The sequence below is a fragment of the Oxyura jamaicensis genome, chromosome 4 (genome assembly GCF_011077185.1).
Source record: "Oxyura jamaicensis isolate SHBP4307 breed ruddy duck chromosome 4, BPBGC_Ojam_1.0, whole genome shotgun sequence".
Taxonomy (NCBI): Eukaryota; Metazoa; Chordata; class Aves; order Anseriformes; family Anatidae; genus Oxyura; species Oxyura jamaicensis.
The window spans coordinates 25,514,763-25,541,892 of NC_048896.1; the positions used below are offsets into that span (position 1 = coordinate 25,514,763).

Below are 27,130 nucleotides of genomic sequence, written 5' to 3' on the forward strand. Positions count from 1 at the left end.
GAAGAGCTCGCATGACTCTAAGTGTCATTGCTTGCTGCTTAAAACCCTTCTGAAGAAGCTGACGTGCCGCCTTGCACAGCTGTCACAGCTTTCCTCCCACTGCACAGGGCCAGTCAGTCTGGCCGAGCCAAGTCCCGTCTTGCCCCACTTCTCCACTGCCGACTCGGCTTTGCAGATAAGGTGACACTTCATGACCATCACCCCTGTGATCTTCATTAATTAAGGCAAACACATTACAGGCCTAGGAGGTTCCCTTGGCTTTCCCCCTGTCTCAGCAGAAGAATTAGTAGTGTGACTGGCTGATAAATTCCTGAAAAGTGAACCGTGCAGATAGGTTACGAGACACACTGAATGCAAAACGTGCTTTCTGCCAAAACAGTCCTTCACTGCTTTCAATCCTCATGAGTTTCGCCCAAACTGGTTCAATGCAGAACCAGTAACAGCCAGCTTCCCTTAAATAATCTGCTTCCCCTCTCGCTTCCCTTGAATGTTTAATACTTGACCACACAGATCCAATGCCAGCTAAGAAGCTGCGATGCTCAGACGATGACTACTCTGTGGCTCCACTGCTTTTCAGTGTCACTTCTGGTGGAAGGCAGGCAATAGAGAATGGGAAGGGTATATTAAGGATCACTATGGGTCAGTTTAAAAACAACCTTACTCTCTGTTCAGTGACAAATACTCCTCACAAACTCTCAGCTGCAAATCACTCACATACACTTCTGCTTTCTTTGGCTGAGCCAGTACATTCACCATGGTTTGGATAAACCCGTGCACCCTACCACACTCATCCCTTCCAGGCCTTCCTTCCCTTGGTGCCTGTCTCTAGCCCAAACACAGTCCCCTGGAGCTGTGGCACAGCATGAAAGCAGTCACGTATTTGCCAGCCTATTCCACATTACCTACACAACACCCAAGTAGCTGTGTCATTCAGGTGAGTTCATGAATGGAAGACACAAACAAGCATCAAATTGCAGTACTCATTATTAGGAACGCTTATTATAATGGACATGCAACCTACACGCAGAGAAAAGAATTGCAAGATCTTTCTTCTCATATTCACTCTCCTGACTATTAACTATTGCATGGATTTACAATTTGAAGTGCACATTTCAAGCATCCTACTTGCTTTGCTGCTTATTTAAATAAACTTTGGCCTCTTCCAAGCCTGAAACTTTATTTTTTTTATGTTTTATTTTTTTTTTTATGATCTGGCATCTCACAGGAGATGGATTAGCAAGCAAGCAGCAGGCTAAACCACATTATGAGATACAATTCATGCTACAGCTACTCTGTGTTGGCATGGCCTCACCTCAAGTGCTGTGTGCAGCTCTGGGCACCACAGTACAAAAAGGACATGAAACTGCTGGAGAATGTCTAGAGGAGGGCTACAAAGGTGGTGAAGGGCCTAGAGGGGAAGACGTACGAGGACTCTGAGGTCTCTGGGCCTGTTCAGCCTGGAAAAGAGGAGGCTGAGGGGAGGCCTCATGGCGGCCTGCAGCTTCCTCACGAGGGGAGCGGAGGGGCAGGCGCCGATCTGTTCTCTGTAGTGACCAGTGACAGGACCGAGGGAACGGTGTCAGGCTGTGACAGGGGAGGGTCAGGCTGGACATCAGGAAGAGGTTCTTCACTGAGAGGGCTGTCGCGCACTGCAACAGGCTCCCCAGGGACGCAGTCACGGCACCGAGCCTGTCGGAGTTTAAGGAGCGTTTGGACTGTGCTCTCAGTCATGGGCCTGAATTTGTGTGTAGATCTGTGTGGAGCCAGGAGTTGGACTCGATGACCCTTGTGGGTGCCTTCCAACTCAGGATATTCTATGATACTATGATTCTATACTGCTGTGTGGGAGTAAGTTAATACGGTATCAACTTTCCATAGTTTTTACATGCATTCCATATTGAGTGAGGTTGTCTTTCATATCACATCATTTTTCTCTATTTTCCTGTCAGGAAAGTGGTAAGGGAGGAGGAGATGGGAATGTTTTCAAGAGACTAGAATCCAAACAACCCTAAGATGAAGGTATATCTATCCATCATATAGGACAGAAAATCTCAGGAAATAGCTCTTCCTTCTATTTCCAACAGAATTAATAATTCTGTGAAAATGCAAGCTCATGTTTCACACAAACCAAATGAAAAGCTAGATACTATATGTGAGAGAGCTCATGCTGTTATCCCCATGCGTGGTATTCAGGGCCAACAGTCTGTCTGCAAACCACTCATATCATTATTGAAAACATCTAGTAGCTTCCTAACACAAAAAGTAGTTAGAAGAAGAAACTAAAGACACAGCTGCAAAAATACCTAAATGAAATGTTGAAATGTCTGTAATTCCCAAGTACATTCTGTAGTTGCCTAATTCTCAGTTAACTATGTGCTTTACTACCATTAATTCTGTTTTAAGTCTGTTAACATCGTTAATTCACAATAGCACATAGCTGCACAACAATTACTTTGTGGCATGTAGAAGAACACGACTCTCAAACGATATTGTGTCAGAGAGCCCATAGTATGGTGATTTTCAAAATATCAATAAACAGAAGGGAATTGTGTACATAACCATATGCCAACATAACTACAAATGAAACTGTCATTCTCTTTTTATTATACTTCTGTTCTAGATGCCACTTACTTATATATTCAATATTACTTTATTCTTAGCCCTGTGATATTTTAACGCTCTTTTATTCTCTCTCTCTCAGTAATATGGGGATTTTATATCAAAGTTTTTCCAGATACACTAAATTTCTATTAATTCCACAATCATTAGCTTTCCTTGCCATTTCATTCCGAAGCTTAAATTTTAATTAATTAATTAATTAATTGGCATTGCCAAATCAGTTTTTTTACTCTGCACCATTTTTTTTCCTTTTGCATTGAGGAAGTTCACTTAAAAAAATGTTTGGGGGAAGAGAGTTACAGTGAGGATTTTGGATTCCAGCATGCCCAGAGATGGAGGTGGATGTGCTCAAGTGTGTTGGCAAGCTCAGGGAAAGGCATGGCTCTGTAAGGGTTTCAGAAGGGCAATCAGGCATGTGGGATGCATCCTGAGGGGTTTTCCGAACTTCTTGGGTGGCAACAGTCACTCCATGATTGGATTTATACTTCCCAGAGCAGGCAAAGCAAGCCATGCCCAAAAGAGCCCCACTGTGGAGCAAGCTGCCTCAGAATGGCTGCTTTGTTCATTAAATCATCCGGACAATGTGAAATCATGTTCTACTTCGGTTAATTACTTTCTCCTCACGTCTGCTTGATTTCACTGATACGTACAGACAATTATCTCCACAGCTAGATTATTAAGTTATGCAGCTGCTGGAGAACACACTGAGAAATGTCAACTTTTGATATAAATTAAATGTTCTCCTTCTTCTGCCTGCAACAGAAAGCAGCAGGAAAGTTTTTCAGTGCTGGAGACTTTTACTTTCAGAGAGCCAGCCACAAAACCTGCATCAATGCACAAAGAGGTTTTAAGTGCTATAAACCTTTTTTTGACCCTCGTGCTTTTCCTTTTGGGAAGTCTGATCTCTGGCACTTCTCAAAGTTTTCTGACCTGTTTACTAAAGCATTTTGCTACTCTCACACTCTTTCATATGTGCCCCCTCTGAATAATGTCTTGTTCCACACATAATTCTCTCGTCTATTACCTCTTCTTCCATGTTGTTTCAATCTCATGTATGGAAAGGCTATATTTTCTGCCAGCTTAAAGCACATTACATTTCCTCTGCCACCCCAGCTAGCAACCTGTAAGCTTGAAGATATGCACTGTAGAATTATCTCATGCAATACTCGCACCCTGCTTGGCCTGTACTGGGCAACAGCAAATAATTGAGTTGGGCATCAAAACCTCTCTTCTGTTTTTTTCCATTCAAGGCACCGTTGAGCAAAACCTATCAACATTCAAGTATTAAAAGAGCACAGTATAAATCAACCACAACAAACTGACTTACTGGCACAGTATTTTCCCAGATTGGGTTTTCATTTATGAAGTCAGTGAATTAATTGCTGGACATACTTAACTGCCTAAATCATAAGCTGTATTTGCAATCTGGAACTAAGGCGACTCATTGCTGAGATTTATTTAAAATCCATTTGCCTTACTGAGGAAGCAAAAATATTTTGTTTTTGCTTTTTAAATAAAGTCAAGCACAATGAGAAGAGAGCCTCGGTAGATACAGACTTTTAACATTTTGCCATTCCAGCAAAGCAGACAATGATTTTTAAATTACTTTGACATTTCAGGTGAGAAATTTTGGAACCCTTCCTAATACAGAATTCCAACATGACCCAGGATTTTTTTTTTCCACAGGTACCAATATTGTGTAAGAACTGTTTGCTCTCCACAACTGTTGCATACAGTGACATGCAATGTTGCTGATTCATGTGGGATCTGTCTGAAGACAACCACTTCATCTGAGATCACATTCCCCAAAGAGAAGGATCATGTAAAGTGTGAAAATAATGAGTTTAAAAATAAAGAGATGTGTTCTTATTTACTGGGATATTCCATCTCACAGAAGACAATGCTTTCAAAGCTTTTTTCAGCATCTTCACACCTTTTCAAGCTTGGATCCAATTATCCTTCCTTTAAATATGGTATATTTTATGCTACTTGCTTACTATGCAGAAAATTCATCCCACTAAAAGCAGCTGCCTTGTTTTCTTCAGTATTCCTGCTGTTTCCATGTACGCTGGAATTGCCCTTTATGATGGGTGCACACTGACACCTACTGCCTGAAGCAGAGACAACGCTGAAGGGTTTTCATACACACCACCAAATTCTGTTTTGCAGATTTAGACCACTGTGCCTGTGCAGGATCCTCTCCAGACAGTGAAAACATTCCTCTGGGGGCCATTCACAGCCGCCAAATTACACTCCTGATTTGAAATGGAACAGATCACCTTCTCCCACTGAATATAAAGGGTGCTTAGTGAGACAGTCCTCCTAATTAACAGCATGGAATGAGGACTCTCTGTTTCCCACAGCTCCACCTAATGACAGAGGTCCCTTAGCCTGAAATCTGCAAGGTAGCTGGGCAATAAGAACAAGGGGACCCTAGTAGCCTTGTATCTATTTTCAGCCAAGGCCTATATGATGGACAGTAACGTGCATCCCATAACATAACAATTTGTAAAACGGCCCTGCACTCCCGTGGGCTTTAGGACCTCTTACTGCATGTTCAGCCAACAAGGAAGCACTCAAAAGGAAGTCAAGCAGCTTTCTGAGCAGACACTAAATCTACAACCAGTTGTTTCTGTTTCTTCAGAAAATGGACCTGAGAGCAAATACAATAAAACAACTCACCCAATATACTACCAATGCTTGACTTGTGTTATGTAAAAGGAGTTGTCTCATATAACAACTGTTAAAAGGGTAAATAGGCAGCTGCACTAAATGCTTCTAACGAGATATTAGTACTGCCAGAGAAAAGAAGTACTAAAACTGGTGAAACTGTTCTACGTCAATGCCTTGCCCTGAACTTGAGGGTATCAAATGCAATTTTGACACTGCTTGTGACATCAGCTCTCATCCCAATTCCAGTTTAATGCTCTACATATCAACAAGAAAGCTCAGTACATCAAGGCTTTTGTCCTTTTTCCCCTTTAATATCACTCCGACTTATCTCAGGATATACTTATTAGGAAACTGCTCCGAAACCATCTACGTGACTCATATCAAATCTAAAGCAGATCCTCCAGCACAAAGCATGCCTGTAGATTCCCTGTCTTTTAAAAACTCATTGCATATGTTGAGCAAAAGTGTGCTTACGGGGAATTAATCGCCTTTGCCAGATGCTGTTTAATTACCTGAAACTGCACGCAGCTTCTCAGTACAGATTACTCAGTATAGCTGGCATTCAGATTCTTAAAACAGAATTAAAAAATCCGTAACACGGCTCCTTATATAACTCTCTCAACTCCCTTTCCCACAAGGCTTCATTACAAAACTTTTGGAACATAGATGCCCTTCAGGCACGACTCCCTAGAACAATCAATCATCCAGCAAGGTTTTCCTCTTCTTTCAACACTGCAGAAATCTCCTTGCCTGGTACTAAGTATAGCTGAGTAAACAAATTGTCTTACCAGGGAATACAGAAAGGGAAAGGACAAACCTGCTCAACAGTCAGTGAACGAATAAAACCACAGAACGCAGAGAAAACCACCTCGCACACTGATCAAACCCACCTCATCGTCCAAATGCCTAACAAGAGAAGGATTCAGCTACAAAATTTCTCCTTACTTGCCTAAATTTATTAATTGCCCGATTGTATCAATTTTTTTCTCTCATACTTAAAACAATCTTTCCCCTTTGTCTAAAATACAGATGAAATACATGCACCCTAGTTCGTTTTTTAAGGAAAATAGGCCCTCCCTGCTCTTTTCTCCATTTTGTAACAGTTTTTGCCTGCTTTTTAACCATCTTTACAAACCTAACACCATCTGGATACAAGTTACTGAAATCTTACCGGGGGGCCTCATCTGAGCCTTGTAAAAGGGTATTCCTACCTCCCCCAAGTCTACTGAAAAAATGCACTTTACACATCCACAAATTTCTGCTTTAAGTGAAATTCATCTCTTCTTTTACACCAGGTTCTGTTCTTTTACACCAGTAGCTATTAAAGAAAAAAAAAAATAATATTCCAGCACACTTAAGGAACTCCACAAGCAATCTCTTTCCTCTTGTAGGAAAAAGACCTACAGATCTCAACCCTTCCCTGTCCATCTTTATGTTCTTAGATTAAGGCCTTTTTTCCATATAGATGGCATGATACAAAGCATTTTGCTGAAATCAGATGATATATATATTTTTTTCTTCCTCCCTCTGGAAAGACTTAACAAAAATAATTTGATTGTGCTTGTATCACCTCTCTTGATAAACTTAGATCACATTTTGCTTCATTTACCACTTTTGTACCTTTAATGATTCTTTGTATCCTTACAGAGCAAGAGTGATGATTAGTTCTGTACTTGGTAATGACTTCCCCCCTGCCCAACCCCTCAAAAAAAAAAAACAACCAACCCTCCCCCCTCGCCAAAAAAAATCAAACCTACCACAACACCAGAAGACCAATCCAGAACCCTAAAAAAGTGCAACTTTAAAAAATAGTGTGTTGGTGGCATCCCGACAGTTCGGCCTTGAAGTTAAGACTTCAAGCATTTGTGTTATTGTTAAAAATGACATCAAGAGAAATATTTCCATTGCTAGTTGACATGGTACGGTACTGCACTGTACAGAATCAAGTGTCTGTTCTGGCAAAATTCATCAACTGGGAGACACAATCCTCCTTCAGCCTGGCAAAAACCACATCCTGTGCAGTGTTTGGAAGATAAAGAGCTCTTGTTCCCATTTAATTAACTTGTTGCATAATTATCTATATGAAATTACTGTATAAACAGAGCAGTGGCCTAACTCTGGCTCTATACACACACTCCTGATTCACTTGAAGTTGATTCACCTGTTCATGATACTTGAACAGTATTTCAGACTACGTAAGTGTGGCTGGTAGCAACGCAAATAGACATGACCATCATTCAACGTTCAAAGCTGAGCAGAAAATACGTGCCATACACACAAGTTCTCAAGTTATTCTATAGTTATTCTATACCATGAAGTGCCCAAACAGAACTAGTTACCCTGCCAAATTAACTGCACCTGGCAACTCACCTCAGGAGTACACATTTCTAACTTGTGGTAGATAGAAGCAAAATTTGCAAGCTGCTAGCTTGATTTACAAGTAATTGTGTCTCAGCACTGTTAGAAAAGATGCAAGCTTGGCCTGAAGCTTCACTTGCGAGGTGTGCTGTTCCCTCTCTGCTCTGACCAGCCATTTCACTTTCCAACTCTGTTTATTTTTGACTGTTGAAGAGATCCCTTCCTGGATCATTTTTCCATGACCCAGGAAAAAACTCAGAAGGACAATTTTAGGCAGTAAGGCAGACAGAAAAGTAGTGAAAGCCTACAAATATCTGAAGGACATATACTGCAAGGAAGGAAAAAAAAAAAAGGGGACTATTCTCAGTGGAAAGTCAGGGTGAGAATGTGAGTTGGGTAAAACGTGACAGAGTGATCTGTGCAGCTAGGAAATTATCTCCAGAAGGCAAAAGCAGAGCCTGCTTGGACGGTTTGGAGTTTCTGAAGCACCGATTAGTTAACCTCTGCACAAATACACTGCAGGGAATGATGGTGCTTTATCAGGAAGGCAGACAATACCATGCAACCAGGCTAGTCCATAAACAGTTCGCTGACGCACATTTCTGCAGTTTTAATGCAAGTCTCCACGTTAAGAGTACTCATGAAATGCCTATTTTCTGTAGTTTATATCACAAAAAATCTCCAAGAATGAGCCCAAGCTACACAGATAAAAAGGAATACATGCAAGAGAATTAACAAATAAGAGGTCACTGTAAGAATTACCAGTCTCACTGCTCTCACCAAAAGCACCACAGGGACTTTCTGTTTAAACTCCTATTAGAAGAACCCAATTATAATATCTGGCTGTTCTTCCTCTGCATCCCTTCACTGTTAATTGCCCTGGCTCTTGGACTTTCACTAAATAGAAATGAAAGCACTGGGACTGAGTTGGCTACTGAAGTAAGCAGAGCAAACTTTCACTGATGTCAACAGAATTAGGCCGCTTTTATAAGCAGTGACTTTGCCCTCCAGCTGGCAAAACAAGAAACACGATTTGTTCAAATGCAGTCAGGCTGCCATTCCCTGCGGGCAGGCACACTCTGGACCCAGGCCCTCTCCTGCTTTTCCAGGCTGGCCAGGCTGCATCAGAGGAGTGGTTGCTGGATGGGCTGCTGACTCACCATCTGGTTCCTGGTTTCTTTCTGACCAGCACATGATGCCAGTTCCTCAAAGCTCGTGGCAAAAATCTCTCCTGTGCCCACAGATTATAAGCTACTTAAAACAGGCATCTAAACTACTTAATGAAATGAAGAGAACTGGAAACGAAAGCCCATCTTCTAATTAAGAATTGACAAGACTGGCACAAAAACTTTAACCTTGTCTTTAAATACAAAGTCTGCTGACATTATTTTTGTTTCTCTGAAGTCTTGTTCATCCCACTAGCTGAGCAATAATTATGAACTTAACATTAACCTTCAGTTTGATTATTCTGTGCAGACTTTCTGGAATCACTCCCCACGTTTAATTCTAATAGCAAGTCAATCCCGCTCAGAGAAATACATTAAAATCAATGAGTAAATACCTCACATAGAAGGGTGACATTGGCCGCTCATCTTCTTGGGAGCTAAAAACAAACAAAAAAAATTTAAAGTTAGTATGCAGCTCTGTCTTGTATCTGCAGTTGATTTACAGCAAGACATTCAGTCTGAAAAAAAGTGATTATAAAAGTGAAGTAAATAAAAGAGATAATAAAACTGAAGAAGATTCATCCACAAACATGTAACAGTTCCACTTCTACACAGTCAGAAGTCGCTCCAGCTCAGCAGCTGTGCACAGCTTATTCCCATAGCAACAATAAAGCATTTCTGCCAGGAAAAACCACCTGAGCCTTTCGCTGTCTGCTGCTCAAGAAGTAGACAACCTGCCTATCTAGTAAAGGTTAAGAAAAAAAAAAAAAAAAGACATTGAGAGACTAAAGAAGCAGCGATGGCTGTACGTATACAGCTAAGAATTCCCTGGTATCATTGTTGCTGTTGAAAGCTGATCTGATGCTGCTGCAATCTGGCTCAACTGCAGAGGTGTGAAATGACCAAGACACAGGTCTGACTGTGGCAAGTCAGGTCTGTATAAACTTGAATGGAACTGAAGAGAAAAGTGTGTTACTTGCAGACTTGAGAAAGCATCTCTTAGGGTTGAGATCAAGGGTTGCCACTGGCTGGCACGGAGCTCTGCTGCCAATAAAGTATTTCAGTGGTCAACTGCTCTGTCTGAAGCAACCACTTTTTGTGTGGCCAGGTCAGCTTGTAGACAGATCAACTCTCTGATCCGGCTCATCCTGCAGCCACACATGCCTGTGCTGGCACAAGGGCACGGATGAGTTGCTGAGGTGCTAAAGCTTAAAGGTGTAGGGGATTAAGTCAATTTTAGACCATTCTGCTATAAAAAGGGGTACCAACAAATTTCACCTAGTCATTCCAACCAAACAAATGGCTGGACTTACAGGGCATTTAAGCCCTTGCAGCTCTTCAGAGTTGGAAACTTCCTTTCCTTTAAGCACACAGGAAATGCCACTGAGGTCGATCTGTCCCCAAAGGCCTTTTAATTGGGTCTGAAGAGTGCAGTAAGTTTGGGAGAAAGGAAAAAAAAAAGACGGGAAGCTGCATAAATTACTTTATACAAAAGCAGAAAGAATAACATTTCACAGGCACTGGAAACCACCCATTTCCCTACTGTTTTGCTGCTGCTTTAGAAGTCTGGGACTCCACCAGTGCCCAGCAATTTACCACGAGTAACTGACATCAACAGGGAGGTCTGGGGCACTGGCATGCTGTGAAGGTGCTCATCATTTTTAAGCGTATTCAGAGGATGAGAGAATATTAAAAAATGTTCTGGGTAAGATGAACTCAGCTTCATAGTCAGGTCACCTGAGGGCTTTGATTGCCTTGAAACCCTGACCAGCTTCAACAGCGATCTGAAGACGATCAAACTTGACTGATTTTTGAGAGCCCAGCCTGAATCCATCAGGCTCTCAACTTTTAAAGAATTTTATTTATCAGTTTAGAAAAAAAAAACTTCTCTAAGCGCAGAATAAAAGCCAAAGGGACATCACTGTGGGTTTTGTAGCTAGGAGGTCAAACAATCACACCCCCGTTCTGCAGCTTGCGCTGGAGTCAGAAGGAAGCCAGCGAAGCAAGACAAGCTGCAACTGGCCCGCGGCCAGGTAAGCACGGCGCTCTTACAGAGAGTATAGCCAGAGGCAGACTTCACTGTGGCTTATTTTGAACTCTGACAATGCTATAACAGATCCACAAATATGAACACCAAATTTATCCAGGGGGAAGGGAGGAGGCAAGGAATCAGGAAGACTGGGAAGGCGGGCAAACGGAGCACAGGCAAGCGAGCAGAGCAGAAGCCTCACAGGGGTTACCTCTGCATCGCTCTGAGTCCCTGCTACAGCATGCGGAGAGTCGTACAGAGACAGCTGGAGTCACCTACAGAAAAGACTTTCCCACTCACTGTGACAGCACGTCACACTGGCAGCCCGCTGGGAGCCTGAAACGCAGATTCAAGGGGAACACAAAACACCACAGAGCGGAAGGAAGAGAAGCGGCTTCTGAACTCGGTGCGGTCTGCCAAAGCTTACAGTGCCTCTGTAACACAACAGTGACTGGGCAGTTTTCCACAGCTCCCTGAGAAGACCGAGAGCGTGGCTGCCGCTGGAAACCATGATGCCACTTCCACAAGTCCCCCTTCGGCTGCTTGAGCTCCAGGTGGTTGCTGCTGAGTGAGCCCTCCTCTGCTGTCAAACCGAGCGGGCCTGGGGAGGTGTGCGAAGCAGGCCAAAGGCTCCAGAGGCCTGCCTGTGGACTGAGGTACGCCCAGAGGGTCGTTGTGAGGAAGGGTTACGGCTTTCAGACAGCTTAGGAAAAGCGAAAAGAGACGTGGAAAGGTCCCTCGGGGCTGCTTTCCAGAAGGCGACCTGCAGTGAGCGCATGGGTAAGAATCTCTTCCAGGGACGGACTCGCCCCCAATGGCATCCACTATCTCTCAGTTCATAGGTTTCAGTTGATCTCCTTATTTAGAATTTGCAGAATACTCTTTTTAATACAGCCTTTATTAGGGAAGTTTATGACATAATGGATGTCCTTATAAACTGAACACGGGCAAGTCCCAATGGCACACACAAAGCACGAAAAATAAACCGTGTGTGGAGAACAGTCCACATTGCCATCAAGATCTCTGTGCATCAACACAACTTCTATCACTAAATGCTGTTTCAGGTACAAGTGGCAGTTGTCAAATCCATAGCAAACATCCTTTCTTTTGCTTATCTCATGATCTGCAAGTAACTTTGAGGTCACAGAACCACTGTGATACTGAAAAGGCCCAAATAACTTTCTTGTATTCATAGTCCCAACTAGTAGCCTTAACAGACCATATGCAGTAGTAGTATTCACCAGACTCCGAAATCTCATGCATTTCCTTTTTTTCCACAGCAACTAGGATCACTGTTCCACAAGTTTAAGTGTTATACATCTGCACAAAAATCATTATCCACTCATACAAACCAACTGAGGAACAACAACAACAAAAAAGCTTTTAAGAGTATTAGCTGGGGGTTGGGAATGAGGAAGAAACTCTATAGAAGACAGAAACCAAATACCAATTTCATTTAGATTATCACGTTTCAAAATTTCACATAGTTAACAATGATTACAGCTGTGTATAATCTCTTTTATCCTGTAGTGCTTTACGTTGTTACACATGCAGCATGGATATGTCTGGGATGAAGAGATCCAATATAACCACCGCAAAGCAGAGACTTCTGAAAAAACATAGAATCTTTTAAGATCTGCATCTGAGCAAAGCAGGTTATCCATTTCCCCCTTCCCAATCATCAACAACAGCATACTTGAAGCATCTTTCCCTAACTTCATGCACCTTAGTCAACTCACCTATGCAAGACAGAAGATGAGAGCTGTGTAAATTATGAACGGATTTGAACCAGCTATTACACGTAATTCTGAATCCTCAAATGAGATGTTAGACCACCAGGCCCTACTGCACTCACAGAGCATACAAGGATTCTATTTCGATTAAAATACTTTGTGAAATACTTAAGTATTGATGAGATAATACACTGCTGTGCTTTCGTTATGCTCAAAAGCACAGTTTAATGTAAGAAATGGAAATTGTGTGAAAGGTTTTAAACCTTTATACACCTCATCACATGATCTGTGACATAAAAGAGACAGGCAAGCAAGCAAGAATGTACAAAATATGAATCATAAGTGATCATCAGTTGATATTACACAATAAACAGGGTAGAAGTTGGTTTAAAACCTTCCACGCTGGACTCTTACTATCACTCACACTATGCTCATTAAAAAAAAAAACGACTGCTTGCTCATTTTTAAAACACCTTGCACTGAAGGGGGTTTATTAATACTGCTAGGAAGCCCTTTCCACTACATATCACATCCTTTCTAAAGGAAAGGCTGTCATTAAGATATGCTATACATTCACCTGCACTGTACTTATGCTTCATATTTCCTCTTTGGTTAAAGGGACCTTTGTAGAAAGAATTTCATATGTGACACAGCAACCTGGCAAACCAAGCCAGTTGTCCACAATGAGGAAGAGACAAGTCATTTCCAAAGTGCATCTCCTATACAATCTCAATTTCTACCCAGGAAAGAAGTTACCCATTTTGCAAGCAGGTTTAATAACAAATTATATATTTTTATACCCTCAAAGTTTTGTCTAGGTTTTACATATTGTTTTATGGCCAGAAGTCACTAAAGACTCTCACTTGAGAAAGGATAAAATAATTAAAAAAAAACAAAACAGATACTTAATCAAATGCCACTGATAACCAGGCCAAGCAGGTGAGGACCAAATACAGCCATCTCTTTCTTCTCAGACACATATATAGCTCTGCTAAATGAAGGGATTAAACAGAAATTGCTCTTCATGTAATACCTGGGAGAACAATTTCTCATACTCCTGTGGATACCTAAAAACCTGCTGCTCTTTTAAAACACTGTCTTCTTGAAAAAAAAATAAAAAACTTGCTAAAGTGGAAAAAACAAACAAAAAACCCACAACCTTTTTTTCTTTGTAAGTTTTTTCTAGTGCTAGTGTTCATTGTGTTTGTGATCCCCAGTGAGCTAACAGAAAAGTTTGTCAGACTGGAAAGAATGCCACTCTCACCCCTAGTTAGTCTGGCACAACTCAGTATTTTAACGCACATGTATTTTACACCACCCATGCAAGGCAGCCTTTGTGTCTCTAAAGATGGAAACATGAAAGCTTCGGTGAAGTCTAATGGTTAAACAATAAATTTTCAACATGGAACCAGCATTACCTTTTTTTTCCTCTCCCTTTTGTAACAGGAGTGTTGCAGGCAACCATTCACCACCCCATCACATTCTCAAATATGCATATTCCTTTTTTGTGTGTGTATGTGTGTGTGTGTCTCATAATGACCTTTAAAAAGAGTAAGGGAGCTGTTGAGCCCACTCCAAAGCTGAAGCTGTAAAACATCCATTTAGACTGATAGTTCCTGATTTATTTACATGCATATGGGATACCTTAGCACTGCTCTGCTCCAACCCCCTTGCTGGTTTGAACTCTCACCACAGGTCAGAGAGTGGCTCTGGGTCCTTCCCAAAGAGCTCAGTCCCAAACAAGACTGTTTGACCGGCTGAGAGCCAAGTCTTAAAGATTTAGGGCCACCAAACCTGTCTCTGAAACAGAGACAACAGTGGACTTTCCTTCCCATGTCACTCATACAGCTTTACAAGTACAGTGTTTGGAGGGAGCCTTATTGACTTTTTATAAATTACTGTTTTTTTCTTTGTTGTTGTTTTAAAAAAAGGTTTTAATAGTCCTGTTTTATTTGTTCTTAATTACCAGGAGTGCTTCCATCCTGGTTTCCTGGCACTGCATTACTTCATTGTAAAGCAAACACTGCTTTCCTACTGCGCATCTCTTTTCGAAAGTTAAATGGGACATTTCGCTGCTTAAAATAATGTGTTATTTTTTACAGTCATGACAATGTACTTTGACTCAAGTGTCAACATTTTGCACCAGAGATGAAGGGCCGACACACTGGCGGGATCATGCTGCTCAGCCAAGGTCATGTTTTCGTGTAGCCTTGCCATAGGCTCTATTTGTTCTGCCCTCAAAACTTAGATAAAGGAATGGCTCTTTCTATTGCACCGCATCTATTCCGGACTTCAAAAGAAATTAATTATTTTTGAGTGAGAATACTTTTTTTTTTTCAGGCAATGAGATTTCTGCTTCTAATTTTAACACAGTCAAACAAAAAGCCACTGAAAATTCAGTGGCGTCAAATTACTAAGATTATAAAAAGTTGATGCAGCTTCTGCTAAGCTTGGGTGACTTGTTAAAACTTGAAACTTTTTGCCCCCTTCTTCTCACCATTCAGAACCATAATGCCATCTTGCATTAAAAGACATGCCATTTTTGCAATTGAAAAGGATTTTAATAATATTATTGATTTATTAGCATCAACATTAATGGCACTAAAAACAGCTTCAAGGAATACACGATTTTGAGGCCAAAGTAGTGCTTTTTGCTGAATTTCCTGATTTATTCATGCATTTTTCAGCATTTCTTTTTCTTCCCCAAGTTACTTCCCCATAAAAGTTATTATAAGCTTGTGACAAACGCAAGATTGAAACTGTCATGAAAATGTATTGCATACTTAATTTCTCAGTAGAGTGACTTACTCAGAGTTTGTCCTTAACAGCAGTGGGTAAAAGGTAATGTTTGTGCATGTGAGAAATAGCAGGCAATATAAGTTCCTTCCTTCGAATAAAGCAAGCGTTGAGGTACGTCAGGCAAAAGAAGAAATAATATTGTCCTTAATGAAAGAGTAACCATAAATTTAATCTAACACAGTAACACTGTGGTGATACAGCGGTCATCATTAAAAGCAGCACTTACCATCAGCTGTTGAGCAATGCCCCCCTTGCTCTATGCCCTTAATCAGAGAAAGAGGAATGCACTATATAGGAACTGTTGGGTAGCACTATGAAACGTTTACATAATTTTAATAGCCATTTCTCTGTGAGAGTTATTTCCATGAAAACATTTTCATTTTACCTACAGAGCAACTTTTATGGTCAAAAAAAAGTGTGTTTTCTGATATTTATCTCCAACAGTTACATTTACGCCCATTCATGTTTTAAAACAGGGAATAAAATTACACTCGTGCTTAAGTACCTGCTTAAGCTACTCATTAAATGAGTCAAATGTCACATATTAGACTTATAAACCAGTATATTTATTCTGAACTTGCATACACTGCAAAACATCTTGAAAAACTCACATGAGGGTGGATTGGTATTGATTTTAATACGAATCTCCAAAGGATCCTTCTGTCCTTCCCACATTTCTTTAATCAATGTTTTTCCTAGAGGTCTCTCAACTGAGTTTTGTCTTGAGCCTGAGAGATCATAGTGTGTAGCAATGTGACTTCAGGGCAGCAGAAAGTGACCTCTCTGTGAGAGAGTTCCCTCCTAATCTTCCAAAAAGCATGGGCTTCTGTGTCCTGTTTTAACTGGCGGTCACAATGTCAATATTACTATTTTACATGGATAAAGGGAGGTGAATATGAAGGAGCACTGTCACACGTCTGAGGAGCGAGTACTATTTGTTATTCTGTTTGCCACAGCAAAGGTTAAAGCGTGAGTACCCACGCCTTGTAATTCTAAGAAAAGCTAACATTCAGTACAGCCATACGCGCTGGGAACACACCGCATTATCCACAGGCATAACTCTGTGCAGTCTGTATGTGAGGGGGCAGCAAGACTAGGGCAAAAAGCCTGAACTGAAAAAAAAAGATACGCTAAAGACATTTTACATACGTCCTCCCACTTCGAAGAAACATCAGGGAAGTACAGGCTACCCCATGGTAAGATTCAATGGGCCAAACTTCTAGCTGATAAATGCCAAGCAAGCAAGCAAGAGGCTGACTTTACATTTATATTTATATTCACACATCTGAATCCAAGAGAACCCTCAACAGTTTAATTTTGTATAATTATTTTCTACTTGCTATCCTCCTGGATTGCAAATATGTTTATCTTTTTATAAAATGACGTCAATGTTAAACAGCTTGCTTTTGTTGTTTTACTTCTTAAACTAGTTGGGGCTTATAATGAAAGACAGGGCAGTGTCTTTTCTTCTAGTTGTGGCTTGGCAACAGTCCTTACTAGGATAAAACTAGAAAATGGGTCAGAAAGAGGCAGAAGACATGTACCAGCCCAAGTCTCACCTTTTCACAGAATGTAACAGGGTGAAGTTGCATAATGCACGCATACCTGTTGCATTATAATCCTAAAGGACTGTTACCAGGTAACCTGCAATTTCTGTTTGTTAAGAGCTTGCAGGCTTCAAATAAAGTTATCTAGGAGCCCAGTTTTTCAATAAACATTCTCATTTTCTTGCTTAATCAGGTAGACACCGCGAAACACCAAAGAAAACGTCCACGTCAGTTTCCTTTCTCAGTCAGAGGCCCCTCTACTGCCCACTTTGTGGTACCCAGGAAAACTTCCACATGCTTCTACATGCATCAGAGTCAAAGCTGTGAGAAGACAGAGCACTCAACAGATCAAACGCAAGCCAAAAAGTTACATAACATTTTGTGATAGGCTATGACTATGAATTCAGGAAGACAAGAACCACAGGTTTCAATTTCTCTTAATTCCTGACCAGTGACAAAAAACAGGCAAACAAAAAACAAACACACCTGATAAATCTTCCCTACCCCCAGAGGGGGATGTTCCAGAACATACTTTATTTGTGTTTGTGAAACACTCGAGCTACCTTGGATGGAAAGTGATAACAAAGTCCAAAGGATCGGACTTATTTACAGTACAACTTTACACACAGAAGCACTCACTAAGCTGTTAAGGAGAACAAGGCTGCCATTAAAAAAAAAAAAAAAAGGAAGGAAGAAGATGCAGTGGAACAGAAACATGGCTAAAATATTCAGTATTTGTGAAAGACTCCAAGGAAACAAGCTAGCAATGTAAATTAAACAAACCCAATGTGGCTGCAAGCGAGACAGTCCGTGCAGACAACTGCTGCTGTACAGATTGGAAATAGAAGGGAGCGTGACTGCTCCATCAGATATGCATCTAAAAATATTTGTGATGGCTTCTTTTTTGCTCATCGTTGATTTGTTTCAGCAAAGTGCAAAGCAACGGAGGCCACTGATCACAACCAAGGCCTAAGTGTGTACTTGGATTTCTTATCTCCTACAGAAACTGACAGCTGCAGTTGGCGAAGGCGGACACAGGTTTCAGCTTCACACGACTTTTGTTAAATGTTCAGCACACTGAGCTAGAGGAAATGAATTCAAACATACCTGAGTAGTATTAGTAATGCTCTAACTAGGAATCTATGTTATTACACTAAGCTCATGCCATTCAGAAAACGGATTAACCCATTAGTAATAAAAGAGAAAATCACTGGCGGATAGGTTGTTGGAAAATCACGACTGCAACCAGCGTGCCATTTACTAGTACCCTTTGGGCAATGTAGCACATCGTGCAGCACAGGGATCAACACACTTGGCCTTCTGTCTCTTCCCATGCAATGAAACATAACCCTGAAGTCCCTATTGTCACTCCCTTGCAGCGGGCCACCATATCCCTTCGTGTGCCATTCCACAGACATCTATATATAGAATAAAACGACACTGTAGTACATACGGCTCTGTGCAAGCCCACTACATGACTTTTTTGAAGACGGGCTTATATCTTATAGATCCATGGTGGATATAATACTTGGCTGTTCTCATGACAAATAGTATTTTATCATCGCAGCTTCTTAAACAGCAGCAGTCCCACCTTCCCCAACCTTCACACACCAACCATGCAGAGATGCGGTCACAGCACTTCAGCACGAGGGTTCCCGTGGCAGGCACAGCACGGCCAGCTCGTAGCTGAGAGCACGGTGCCCAGAGGGCACCAACAGCAGGGAGCTGACCCACAAAGGGAACCACGTGCGATTACTGCTGACAGCACATTCACTTTCTGGAAAGGGCTGGATGGATGCTTACAGCTTGGGAACGTGTCCTAAGCAGCGGCACCTGGAGGCTGTCTGCTTAGACCCAGGCAACACCGCCAGCTGCCAACACCCTCAGCTGGAATAGCAGCAGTATCCTGTCTGCCTCAAGGGAACCACAACCTTTGGCACAGATCACCTTTCCTGAAGCAGAAGGAAATCCATAAAGCCAGCCAGACCCTCCTCAACAGTAAGAAATACGCACTAAGAATGGAGGAGACAATGTTCAAACGGGGAGAATAGGTGCAACCTGGAGAATACTGTAAAGGGATTTGGGAGTCTGTGTTTACCTGCCCCTACCTCCACAGGAAACGAGCTGCTACATGTACGGTGTGTATATACTTAAATCAAAGAGCAAAGAATACAGAAATTTGTAAATATTTTTAACTGCAAAATTAAACAATACTGTACCTTGCTCTAGGCTTAATGAGAGTTTTAAGAAGAATCTTCAAAGTACAGAGTGCATTTCTAACTGATTGATAGTTAATCTTTTCAACCAAAAAAAACCAACAAGGGGTCTAGTTAAGGCCACCCCGTGAAACCTATCTTCCCCTGGGGCGAATACGTGTAGCCAGGAGCACCGTAACAACCACTAGTTCTGACTTTGGCTGTGACAGTCAGATCCTCCGGAACACAAAAAGGTTAAAAATACTATGTGAGACTGTTCCTTCAAATAGAAACGATGCGCTATGACTACTTCTTTAAGACATTCAGACCGTATTTCTGTTTCTCTGCAGTCATCAACATGGAACCTTGCAACTGCATTACCGCAAAACAGACCTCCTCCGCATCCCTCTGCGGAGGGCACCGTGCTACATCACGACAGGAACAGTTTGGACAGCAATTTCAGCTATTGTTTTATGGCGTCCGAGTAAACAGCAACTTCACGGTTCTGCTGAAGTAGCACGGCCGTGGTGCTGAACAGGCACGCGAAGTTATTTGTTGTTTTGTGGGTTACATAAAGATCAGTATTCGCTCCAATGCAATAAGGGTAAGGAGGCATGCGTTATTTTGACAACTGAAAGCGCAACAGAAAATATATATATGAATTAATGACTCGGTAAAAGGACTGCGTACGTGCACCCCCGCGGTGGGTTTGTGCAGTGCCTTTTCCAGGCGCGATGCTGTGGCACGGGCACATGCCAGCACAGGTACGCGCTCGCAGCTGGTGCTGAAGAGAGGCGTGTCTCGGCACCGCGGAAACAAAACAGCCCCCGCTTCTGGAAACTCAACCTCCCCGCCGCGCTTTCCAGGCAAGGGCAGACCTCGCAGGCACGCAGCGGACACCCGGGCATCGCCCCGACCCCCGCCTCCGCACGGCCACCCGCCTGCGCCCCGTTCAAGGACCGAGCCCCCCGGGCGCGGCCGGCCCCGAGCCCGGCTCCTCCGCCGCGGGGATGGGAGCCCCGCGGAGCCCCGCGCTGCCGGGGAGCGCAAGCCCGCCCCAGGCGGCCACGTACCTCTGCAGAGGCATGACTTCGCAGGCCATGCTGGCCATGGGGCCGCCGCGCCCTGCTGCTGTGCTGTGCTCTGCGCTGCTGTGCTGTGCTGTGCTGTGCTCTGCCCGCCCGCAGCGCCTCGCCTCGCCTCGGGGAGCCGGCGGCGCGGCCCGGCCCCGGGGAGGAGCGAGGGGCCGCGGCTTGGCGCTCACGGCGACCCGCCCCGCTGCCGAGGAGCCGAGGGAGGCCGGCTCGCCAGCCCTGCCCCCGGGGCAGGTACGGCTCCGGGAAGGGAAGGCGAAGCGGAGCGGCGACCCCCGAGCCTCAGGGCCGGGCCGCTCCGCATTGCGGCTGCGGAGGGAGGGAGGGCTGCCGGCGGGGCGGCCCTGGGTGCAGGCCCCTTCCCCGGGGAACGAACGGTGTGCCGGGCGCCAGAAGTTCGCCGCGACACAAACACCTTATCCCCGAGGGGGGTAAGCTGCTCACGCTGCTCCAGAAGGGTGTATCTGGCAGCGTGGGTTATGCCCTGCTGTCCAAAGGGCGGAAAGAAACCAGCAAACGCCGCCGTGGTCTGCCGTGCCCGTGCCCCCCTTGCAGATTTTATCCGTACAGAATAAGTGCAAAGGAAAACAAAACCATACACGCATTAATCAAAAAAAAAGTGTTACGGTGTCAAGTTGTTTTCAATGTGCAAGAACTACTCAAGAACTACTCTCTCTGTACCTGTGACTCCTGACCAAATACTGTTCTCATTCAATCAGTCAGACCATTTTAGAGATTTGGGATGGGAACTGTGGTAACAAAAGAACACTACACAATGGTGTGCCACTTTATGTTTTTTTTCAAAACGCAGCAGTCTTGGAAAACACACAGTATGAAATCTGTAAGAAAGTCTTGCACTGAAACTTGTTACGGATGCTGAAGACTCGTAACTGAAGTTTTATTATCTTTAACCTCCACACTTCATCTGCCCAGAACATCTAAGGAATCATCAATGTCCTCCAGCATCAGGCACACAATTCTGCTGCTGCCCTAGTTGTGAACAACATTACCATTGTGGGGTGGAAGAAGGGAGAATCTCAAACTGATGAAGGGGCATAAGAGAATGGAGCCTTTCAACATTTTAGGCAGTAAAAACCTAATGGCTAATTCCCACCGAGCGATACATGCCAATCTTCTAAAATTCAAGCCAGTATTAAAGGCACACTCACCTTCAACCCTAGGCCAGGGAAGACTGGCACTGGTTTGGGTGAAAACTGTGGCAAGATCTAAGTATCTGTATGTTTATGACTTCCATAGAGATGTAGGTAATATGAACTATGTGTGAGCTCCATGTCAGCTTTCTGGAGAAACAGCAGACACTCAAGGGTTAGCAGGAGGATATCAGACATTTTGCAGGGATGCCTAAAAGATGTTGACCCTTCTCGGCAGGAGGCAGGAGCATTCTGTACTTTAAACACAAAAGCAGTGGGCAGCTGCAGCCTCGGAAAGCACTGGCATGGAGTAGAAACAGAGAGGTCAATTGAGAAGTGGCTCTGCTTCAGTATGCTGAACTGTTTAATATTTGCTCCTGTCAGCAGGCTCGCTGGAAGAAGTGCGTTAGTAATGCTTCTGCCCATTGCCTCAGCACAAGCCTGTTTGGCTGTGCCGCAGTCACGCCAGGCACAGCACAGGGCCCCTTTTTAGGCAAGTCAGCAGTGCTGATAAAGCACTCTGCCATCACGGATCCGGCCTGCTCTTATCTGTGTCAATTAAATGAGTATCTTGATGACTTCCTGTTAAATGTGCTATATCTGCGCTCTTAAGCAACGAAAATCGTGCAAGAAAGATTTTACTCTGGTACACAAACTGCTGCAGCACGAAACAAAAGCACCTTGTATTGTTTCACAATTTGACTGTAAATGAATTTGTCCCTTCCTGGTCAGTCCTTTTTTAACACATAGCTTATTACACTTCTGAAAGCTGAATGTTGTCATCAGGCTGCCAATTAAAAAAATTTTTTTTTCCCCATTTAATGAATTGCCTGTCTGCGTGGGGATGGAGTCCTGGTTCTCCAGAGCAACTTGCTGAATAAAACGAAGTGGAAGAACTCTTAATAGCTGTTGCGCTTGAAGCTTATATCGCAGCTATGTTGTTGCAACCTTCCTGTGACTTGCCTGTATAAATGAGCTGGAACGTCCTAACGTTCACAACAAAAAATTCACTAACAAAAAGAGACACTGCCATAACCAGAAAGATTAATTCATGAATTAGCATCATTGAGAAGGTCAATTGCTGGCACTTCAACCAGATGCCCTGGGAGAACGCTAAATGCTGTGCCATCAAGCTCTTCAGACCCATCTCCTGTTTCTGTTCTCTGCTTTTGGAATCCCCTGGATGGGCTGTCGGTTTTCTCCTCTCCTTCCTCATCTGCACCTTTAATATTGCCAAAAGCATCATGACAAAGAAGAGGTATCCTAGCTCATCTTTCCCTGCACACCCACTGGCATGCAACTTCAATGCCCACGAAGAACAAGGAGACCAGCGATGGACTTTTGCAAGCACTGCTGGTTTCCTAACGTTTAAATTATTTCCAGAATAGCTGCAGATATTGCAATGAAAGGTTCTGACATGGGGAAGCATCAAAGGGAGCGAAAATTTAAAAAGTACTTTGGGGCACAGAGGCCAATCACCCGTGAGAGCAGTGCTACCTGCTACTCACACAGCAGGAGATGGCCTGAAGGCGCACGTCACCTTGCTTCGGTGTCTATTATTGCAATAGGCCCTTTGAATCTGTCACTTTGCTAAACCAGCACAGAACTCCTTAATTCATCGTCTGCCCTGTCCGTGCGTACCAAGAGCAATGTATTTGCGGTACACATTAGGCAGACAAAAGCTGCCAGAATACTAAAGTCTTATCTCCAAACAATTCCACTTCCTTCTCACGGATGTTTTTATGTTAAAGCCAACTTGCTATTTGACAGAGGTAAAGATTTCTAATCTTACACCTGCCCTCTTACACCCTGCCTAACTGAATTCAAACTGGATTATCACATACGAAACCAGGGATTACGCAACATTTTGTTTTGGATTTGGTTGTACCTATTGAATCTGCTCTCCCATGTTAAACATGGGAAATAAAACCTCCTCTGCAGGTTTTATACTATTCTTACATGCCTATTGCTTGCTCAGAAAGGCCAAACTCATTTGTTGGCAGCAACAATGCACTGCAGTGGCTATTTATGGAGCCACAAAACAAACATGTAGAGAATACACCCACATACGCTTCTCCCTCCATCCTCACTGGAGACTTTTAAACCCAGACTCATCCCAACAACATATCACTAAATGTTTAAAAATGAAAAGAAGCAAACATTCCCAGCTATCCAGTCCTCACCCTACTAAAGAAGGGCACGCTCCATAAAATACGGTAACCATGGGGAAAAAAGTCCTCTCAGCACAGGCACAGCATCCTCTCCACTGGCTCTGTGCTCTCTAGTATATTGCGAATATTTCAGGAAAACATAAGAAATGAAAGTGACGAAACCCCTTAAAATACCAAGACATGCCACTACACTTCAGCACCTGGGCAAGGCACCACCTGGGTTCACAGTATTTGATTTGCAAATTTATTACTGAGATTCAAGGAATTTAAAAAAAAAGACACTGTCTGGAACTAAATATGAATAATCACTTTTCTCCTCTGCCATCGATGAATGAATCTACATTTGGAAGGGAAGTGTCCTGTCAATCATCATTATGGACATGCTTTCTCCTCTTTCTTTCCTTTCCATACTTAGCTGCACAACAAGTAATTTTCTCAGTGCATAAAGCAACAAGATGACCTGTGGCCAGCACAGCAGCATAAAATAGGGGATACAACTGATCTAGTTAATAGATTTTATGAGGATGTTGCTGAGTCTGCCTCCTGAGAAGCAGTTATCCTTTGCCTCACTGCACTGTCAAACACAAATTAGATACTATTTAAAAAAAAAAAAAAAAAAAAAGATTTTTCTGGTCTGATAAAATCTTAAGATATTTAAGATGATGGAGATCTGCTCAATGCCATCAGTGTATTACCACAGTATTTACTAATCTATGCAATAATTTCACCCTGGCAGAAACATGAAATGCAAAGCAAAGATATAAGCACATCTTAATCTGGCTGTAAATTAAAGAATGTACTTTTCAAAACACCACCAATACAAATTTTAAAATGCCATTATTTATGTACACTTACTGCATTTATACACACATTTTTCTCTTAAGACTATCTGTGCATATAAACAACAGCAATTGCAAATGAAAAATACCCTGGAAAACTTCCTGCAGGCCAGAAGATTTGTGTGCACACATGGAATAAGCAGGACACAAGTAAATAGAAACCATATTTGGGAACTGTAGCTCTTCATGTCCAAACAAAGCAGACAGATCGTTAAATAGACTCTCTTCAAAAGAGCATATACTGGAAAAACAGAACAGAAATGGGAATAAAAAGTATCTAATATGTCAAAAATGTTATTTAGCAAACGGGGAATCCTCAGAAAGTGCGAGTACTAACTGGATTTCCAAGGCTGGTACTCAGCCCTGTGTTGCTTAATAATTTTATCAGTGATCTGAATGGAAACATAAAATAGTCCTGGTGCCTCTGTTTGCATGCTGTGTGCAAGCAAGCATTACAAACTTCAGTATATGAGTCAAACCTGGGACTAGGAACACCCAACATTATCTGCAGGTTCTACTGGGGGATGCAATGTCATGCTAGAGCAGCACCTCCATACAAGCTCTGAGTGAACACGAGGCTAATGAAATTATCATCATCCATGGATGTATCAACATGGATGGTGTGTGGAAAAGGTGGATGATGATTCCTGTATTTGCTACGGGTGTGGCTGCTGCAGAAGACTGGTCAGCTCAGGAATTCCCATTCTCAAGCAAGTTGTGAAAAACTGAAGAGTGCTCAGAGACGACCCAGGAAAGGAATGCAAAAACTAAAGACCGCACATTTAGTACTTTTCAAATCAGTCAGTCTATGCATGCAGGCAGGAAATGTTAATTGAACCAGCACTCAGAAGTTGAATGAGATCCAGTGGCTGGAAGTCAAGGATAGACAAATTATGACTAGAAATGAGACATTTTTAAACACTGAGGATAACTAACTACTGACACAATTTATCAAAGACAATGGTGAATTCTTTACCAACAGAAATTTTAGAATCAAGAATAGACAAAGAAAGGCTAAAAGAAATGTTTTGCATTGCAACCACAGCAATTGAATTGGGGTAGCAATTAATTCATAGTGAACTGTGGTTCTGCAGGAAATGATGCTAGATTTTTATTATGGTATCTTTTGACCCTTATTATGGTATCTTTTGACCCTAAAACTGTATCAATGAGCAGATTCTGCTACCATTAATTCTCTTCAAACGGGACACGTACTACCGATTATGAGATCATTCTGGCACGTTTTAATATATAAACAATTGATATTGTGGTTTCTCTGGATCCTCCTTTGGGCTCTTTAGTCTGTTAAGGGAGCTCAACATCAGCAACAGATTGCAGACAGTTAGACACAATTTATAAGGGATGAGAAAATAATGGGAATATAGCAGATATTTTTTGTCTGTTGTCAAAGTTAAAGGAAATTGCCTTAGTTCTCATCACTCTGGCTAAATTTTTCCATACAACATAGGACTCTATATGTACAATTAATAATGAAGTGTGATAGTTCGGCCCTTTGTTACAGAACTCCTCTCCTAAAGAGTCCAAATTACCCATTTCACAAATTTATTATGAAAATAAAACTTCAAAAAAGTCCACAATTTCTATCAAAGATATTAAATAGTAAGTACAGAGCATATACATTAGGAAGTCATGTGCTGAACTTGTTGTAGTAAGGAAATGAACAACAAAAAAGCGGAGTCATAAAGTACAAAGTTTTCACAAGCTCAAATGCCTACTACCATAAAATTGTCTCCTTGGGAAAGCTGTAATGAAAAGCTGCTTTTAATTCTGAGGAGGGAAGGAACAGGAGGAAAGGATGCAAAGGTGGCACCTCCATACCCGTACTGTGACTACTGTGTTTTTAGCAATGCAGGGGTATGCTAATTGGTATAATTCATCTCTATCACTCAGAGTGCTCAGAGAAAACCCACGAAGAGAATGCAAGAACTAAAGCCAAACACATTCAGTGTTTTTCAAAGAAAACAAGCTATTTATGTGTGTGAAACATTAATATTTGAACTAGCACGCAAAAGGTGAACAAGATCCAATGGAAGCTGAAGATAGACAAAGTAAAACTAGAAATGAGGTATTTTAAAATGGTGAAGATAACTAACTACTGACACAAATCATCAAAGACAATGGTGAATTTTTAACCTGCTTATATTTTTTTTACAGTTGCTTCTGTTGAATAACGTCAAACCTTAGACAAATTGCTCAGATATAATTAGCAAAATTATCTTACACATTTTCCTAAGTGATTTCCTCATTTTTCTCTTGTCCAAAGGAGAAGCACAGTGCTCTCAATTGAATTAATTTCATCCTTTTTTTTTTTTTTTCCGCACCAAAATAACAACACAAGTTTTGTTGGCATACCCATGGTGAATATACTGCTTTTTTTTTAGAACCACAGAATCATAGAATGGTTTGGTTTGGAAGGGACATTGAAGATCATCTATCCTGGCCTTAAACACTTCTAGGAATAGGGCATCCACAACCTCTCTGGAAAACCCGTTCCCGTGCCTCACCACCCTCAGAGTAAAGGATTGCTTCCTTATATCTAATCTAAATCCAAACCTTTTCAGTTTAAAGCCATTCCCCCTTGTCCTATCACTCCACCCCTGACAAAGAGTCCCTCCCCAGCTTTCCTGTAGGCCCCCTTTAGGTACTGGAAGGCCTCTGTAAGGTCTCCCAGGAGCCTGCTCTTCTCCAGGCTGAACAACCCCAACTCCCTCAGCCTTTCTTCATAGAAGAGGTGT

The 27,130-nt window shown here is 42.4% G+C and overlaps 1 protein-coding gene across 11 annotated transcripts in view; it reads right to left on the minus strand.

Moving 5' to 3' along the window:
- FAM13A (family with sequence similarity 13 member A) overlaps window positions 1–27,130 on the minus strand; it is a 132,045-nt gene that overhangs the window by 44,325 nt on the left and 60,590 nt on the right. For 10 of the 11 annotated variants that reach the window (XM_035326302.1, XM_035326300.1, XM_035326298.1 and 7 more), the window contains one exon: window positions 9,212–9,253. In XM_035326302.1, coding sequence (XP_035182193.1) covers window positions 9,212–9,253 — 42 coding nt within the window. Of the gene's footprint in view, window positions 1–9,211; window positions 9,254–20,192; window positions 20,361–27,130 lie in introns of those variants that run through there. The other variant, XM_035326306.1, reaches the window with a different exon arrangement.